The sequence below is a fragment of the Pyrgilauda ruficollis genome, unplaced genomic scaffold (genome assembly GCF_017590135.1).
Source record: "Pyrgilauda ruficollis isolate IOZ18807 unplaced genomic scaffold, ASM1759013v1 scaffold375, whole genome shotgun sequence".
Lineage (NCBI taxonomy): Eukaryota > Metazoa > Chordata > Aves > Passeriformes > Passeridae > Pyrgilauda > Pyrgilauda ruficollis.
In genome coordinates this window covers 84,311-89,329 of record NW_024525212.1, presented here as the reverse complement: position 1 = coordinate 89,329, position 5,019 = coordinate 84,311, and the positions used below count along the sequence as shown (strand labels likewise).

General features: G+C 44.9%; 2 protein-coding genes and 1 long non-coding RNA gene across 3 annotated transcripts in view; all 3 read left to right on the top strand.

Moving 5' to 3' along the window:
• The first annotated feature begins 262 nt into the window (after window positions 1–262).
• Window positions 263–2,651, top strand: LOC121358139 (myosin heavy chain, skeletal muscle, adult-like). Its single transcript, XM_041476065.1, has 5 exons — window positions 263–411; window positions 1,046–1,182; window positions 1,285–1,540; window positions 2,272–2,514; window positions 2,613–2,651. The coding sequence occupies exons 1-5, from the start codon at window positions 331–333 to the stop codon at window positions 2,649–2,651; spliced, it is 756 nt and encodes a 251-aa protein (XP_041331999.1). The 5' UTR covers window positions 263–330.
• Window positions 2,652–3,201: 550 nt separating this feature from the next.
• LOC121358141 lies at window positions 3,202–3,681 on the top strand. Its single transcript, XR_005955838.1, has 3 exons — window positions 3,202–3,218; window positions 3,389–3,513; window positions 3,662–3,681. It is a non-coding gene; the product is annotated as an uncharacterized LOC121358141 (long non-coding RNA).
• An 85-nt stretch (window positions 3,682–3,766) lies between these two features.
• Window positions 3,767–5,019, top strand: part of LOC121358137 (myosin-8-like) — a 3,734-nt gene continuing 2,481 nt past the window's right edge. The window contains exons 1-4 of the mRNA XM_041476063.1: window positions 3,767–3,975; window positions 4,337–4,520; window positions 4,607–4,772; window positions 4,943–5,015. Coding sequence (XP_041331997.1) covers window positions 3,767–3,975; window positions 4,337–4,520; window positions 4,607–4,772; window positions 4,943–5,015 — 632 coding nt within the window. The remainder of the gene's footprint in view (window positions 3,976–4,336; window positions 4,521–4,606; window positions 4,773–4,942; window positions 5,016–5,019) is intronic.

The following is a 5,019-nucleotide window of genomic DNA, read 5'->3' as shown; positions in this document are numbered from 1 at the left end:
AATTCAGACCAAGCTGAACAGCCTGATTATTATAATATACTTTGAACTTTTTATTTTAAAGCAGTACTGATCATTAATATAGATGTTTTACCATCAGTTTATGATGATGCGGCAGTGCTGAGATCAGGATTGTTTTGCACTTGGAATTACTATTAAAAACATTCCCCATATCCTCTCCTGAGAGGGTGACCTGTCTCTAGGCATGAGATGGGCTCAGTGGTACAGTCTGAAAAGTTCTGGTGGTGGTTTCAACAAATGATTTCTTAATGTTTTGTTTCCTTGTGCAGATATAGAGTACTTAATGCCAGTGCTATCCCAGAGGGACAATTCATGGACAACAAGAAGGCTTCAGAGAAGCTCCTTGGGTCCATTGATGTAGATCACACCCAGTACAAATTTGGTCACACCAAGGTAATAACAAGACCTGTGTTAAAAGTCCAGAGAGTGGGCTCTGTCAGGGAATCAGGCACAGCACAAGAACATAACAGAGCTGCCAGACTAGGGGCCGCTATCAGCAAGTTCCCAGTCTCACAGTACTCAATCAAGGCAAGTGAGGAATTATAGTCAGACTCAACTCCAGTCAACTCAATTCAGTCCATGCTATCAAACAAGTTTGTTATAATAAGAATGGTCTAAGTTGAAGCCATAAAACCTTGTTTTTCAACATTTCTCGGGTCAGATATAGGTAGGCTAAAAAGGCAAGGCCCAAGTCATTAATTAGTGGACATATACACAGTAGTGAGATTGGTCTAACATCAAGCCAGGAATTAATAAGTCATGGTAGAGCTCACCAGTGTCCAGGACCAGGCAGAGGAGTGGCTGAGGCTGTGGCTAAACTGGAAACCAGTACTCATGACACATAGCTCAGACAAGGACTGAATGCTTAGGCTGAGATTATAGGAAGTCCTAAGCCCTTGGAGAGAGGATCTGGGAGGGGGCCCAAGGTGATACTGATGGCCATTAAAGTCTTTCAGCAATCTGAATGACTCTGTGCTCTGTTCTGTCCTCCATCACAATGACATGGTGCAACATTTCCTTTCTCAAGGTGTTCTTCAAAGCTGGGTTGCTGGGACTCCTGGAGGAGATGAGAGATGACAAGTTGGCAGAAATCATCACTCGCACTCAAGCCAGGTGCAGGGGCTTCCTGATGAGAGTGGAGTATAGGAAAATGGTGGAGAGGAGGTAGATATTTGTCATATTTATTTGATTTTCATGGAACTTTACTGATGAAGTTTAAATTAATCACACCATATCCATACAATAACTGTGTGAATTTCATTTCAGAGAGTCCATCTTCTGCATCCAGTACAATGTTCGTGCATTCATGAATGTCAAACACTGGCCATGGATGAAGCTGTTCTTCAAGATCAAGCCCTGGCTGAAGAGTGCAGAGTCTGAGAAGGAGACGGCCAACATGAAGGAAGAGTTTGAGAAAACCAAGGAGGAACTTGCAAAGTCTGAGGCAAAGCGCAAGGAGCTTGAGGAGAAAATGGTGGCCTTGGTGCAGGAGAAAAATGACCTGCAGCTCCAAGTGCAGGCTGTGAGTATCACTGTTCATTTTCCCCAGGAAAAAGAATTATATACTGTCAGAATGCTTCTTGTCCTGCAAAGAGACTCACAGAAAGACCTACTTTTCCGACATACAGCCACAAGAAAGACTTGATTATTTTCAGAAACATGGATACTTCCCATTCAAACTCAAATAGGACAAGGGAGTTTCTTAACACCCAATAAATGATCAGCTAGTTACCAGAGAAGATCCTAGATGTGCCCGGAAAGAAGCCACAGAGGTAGCTGATAGGCCAGAACTCTATTGGCCATGCAGTCTGTAAAAAACTGATACATTTCTTTCTCCAAAAAAGTGTTTTCAGAAATCAAAAAGCCTGTAAATTACGAGAATTTTAAGGTTTTGTTGAGACAACTAAAAAAAAAGTAACTACAATTTCCATGAGAAGAAAGCCATATTCCAAGCTGATGCTTATGCTGAAATTAGAAATTGAATTACAATGTTCAGTTCTGCAATCGTGCTTGTGTTATGAAGCATTTTCATAGATAACTGCACTGGGAGACAAATTTAGGAGACACAAAAACTTTCGAATAAATATTGATTACAAATGCCAAACTTTATCAGTAGACACCACTCGAGATCCTTCTGTTCCTGGAGATTCAGGTTCAGCTGCTACTTTTAAACCTGCCAACACTGTGATTAAAAAAGGCAGAGCAGAGAAAGTTTAAAACATTAGAATCTACAAAATTCTGTCTCCCCACCAGGAAGCAGATAGCTTGGCTGATGCTGAGGAAAGGTGTGACCAACTCATCAAAAACAAAATCCAGCTGGAAGCCAAAATTAAGGAGCTGACTGAAAGGGCAGAGGATGAAGAAGAAATTAATGCTGAACTGACAGCCAAGAAGAGGAAATTGGAGGATGAATGTTCAGAGCTGAAGAAAGATATTGATGACCTTGAGCTAACACTGGCCAAGGTGGAGAAGGAAAAACATGCCACTGAAAACAAGGTATGATATGCCACTTTCATTCTGAAAAAGAGCCCTGTGATTTTACAGGACTTCTATATCTACTTCCTTTATTTATATTTGCTCCCTTCTTCTCATAGGTGAAAAACCTGACTGAGGAGATGGCAGCCCTGGAATAGACTGTCTCAAAGTTCCTTCCCTAAACACACGTAGGACCAGGGGGAACAGCACTAATGCACAAGCCCTCACTCTTCCTCTAGATAAGGAAGGAAGCAGATATTTTAGATGCTGGAGGAAGCAATCCACAAGGTTTCAATGCAATTCTGATGATCCCCTCTGAGACAGGATTCAGCACACGACAGAACATATACACAAACAGCAGATTACTGTCCAAGAGTCAGTATCGCATCCTTATGCTCCTGAATGTAACAATGAGGGCTTCACCAGCTCCATGATATCCATTTTCCCAGTTATACATTTCAATTTTATTTTCAAGTTTACAGTGAAGAAACATTTCAAGATAAGTATTTAGGTCACCAAACCCAATGTCCCCACAGGCCAAGAATGCGTTTCCCTTCAGATCCTGGCAGAATGGAAGCAGAAGTATGAGGAAACACAGGCTGAGCTGGAGGCCTCGCAGAAGGAGTCGCGCTCTCTCAGCACGGAGCTGTTCAAGATGAAGAATGCCTATGAGGAGTCCTTGGACCACCTGGAAACAATGAAGCGGGAGAACAAGAACCTGCAGCGTAAGTCCCTGGCCCTCTGCTCCTCCCTGGCCTTTCTCACTATCAGCCATTACCACCATTGCTCATGGGTGTGTGCCTGCAGGTCTGCAGAGATGCCTGTCACCTTGGTGGGACAGGACCCTTCCCATTCTGCTCTGTGCCTGACCATGCCATTGATCTTTGTTCCACAGAGGAGATTTCCGACCTCACAGAGCAGATTGCGGAGGGAGGAAAGGCAATTCATGAGCTGGAGAAAGTGAAGAAGCAGGTTGAGCAGGAGAAATCTGAACTGCAAGCCTCCTTGGAGGAAGCTGAGGTACAGACAGTGCTGATTAATGATGCCTCCACAAAGAGTATGCACGTAGTCCTTTGGAGAGAGGGCTGGAAAGGAAGCCTACCTTTCATGTGGAACTGCATGAAAGATTATTTTGAATGTAAAATATTCTTTGTGCTGAATTGTGCAGGCCTCCCTGGAACATGAGGTATTTTCCCAGTTATACATTTCAATTTTATTTTCAAGTTTACAGTGAAGAAACATTTCAAGATAAGTATTTAGGTCACCAAACCCAATGTCCCCACAGGCCAAGAATGCCCTGGCCCACGCCCTGCAGTCCGCTCGCCACGACTGTGACTTGCTCCGGGAACAATATGAGGAGGAGCAGGAGGCCAAGGGGGAGCTGCAGCGAGCCCTGTCCAAGGCCAACAGCGAAGTGTCCCAGTGGAGAACCAAATACGAGACGGACGCGATTCAGCGCACGGAGGAGCTCGAGGAGGCCAAGTATGTGGGGAAGAAGGATGGGAAATGACTGGAGAAGACTGAAATAGGTCAAGGGAAATTGGAATCTCTGAGAGTGGGATAAGATAAGAATGGGATGGAAGCAAGGATAGAATGTCTTTTTAAAAAAAGGGAGGAGAGAGAGAGAAAAAGTGTAGATTGGAATGAGAAAACTTAGGCTTTAGAAGTGCTAAGACAGGCCTAATCCTCCCCAGATGATAGGAAACAGCAAAGTATAGATACTTTAACACCTGCAAAAAATGTTTAGTTCAAAACCCTTAAAGTGAACAGATGACCTCTCATGATAATACAGAACTCATATCTTTCCAAGCTCTAATGGGCAACTGTGCTTGTCTCCTCCCAGGAAGAAACTGGCCCAGCGCCTGCAGGATGCAGAGGAACATGTTGAGGCTGTCAATGCCAAATGTGCCTCCCTGGAAAAGACAAAGCAGAGGCTGCAGAATGAAGTGGAGGACCTGATGATTGACGTCGAGAGATCCAATGCTGCCTGTGCTGCTCTGGATAAGAAGCAGAAGAACTTTGACAAGGTCTTTTGGCCTCCAGCACCAGCACTCCTGGCCAGAGCATGGCCCCATGATGGCCACAGCCCTACTCACACCCCGTTTCTCTTCAGATCCTGGCAGAATGGAAGCAGAAGTATGAGGAAACACAGGCTGAGCTGGAGGCCTCGCAGAAGGAGTCGCGCTCTCTCAGCACGGAGCTGTTCAAGATGAAGAATGCCTATGAGGAGTCCTTGGACCACCTGGAAACAATGAAGCGGGAGAACAAGAACCTGCAGCGTAAGTCCCTGGCCCTCTGCTCCTCCCTGGCCTTTCTCACTATCAGCCATTACCACCATTGCTCATGGGTGTGTGCCTGCAGGTCTGCAGAGATGCCTGTCACCTTGGTGGGACAGGACCCTTCCCATTCTGCTCTGTGCCTGACCATGCCATTGATCTTTGTTCCACAGAGGAGATTTCCGACCTCACAGAGCAGATTGCTGAGCAAGGAAAGGCAATTCATGAGCTGGAGAAAGTGAAGAAGCAG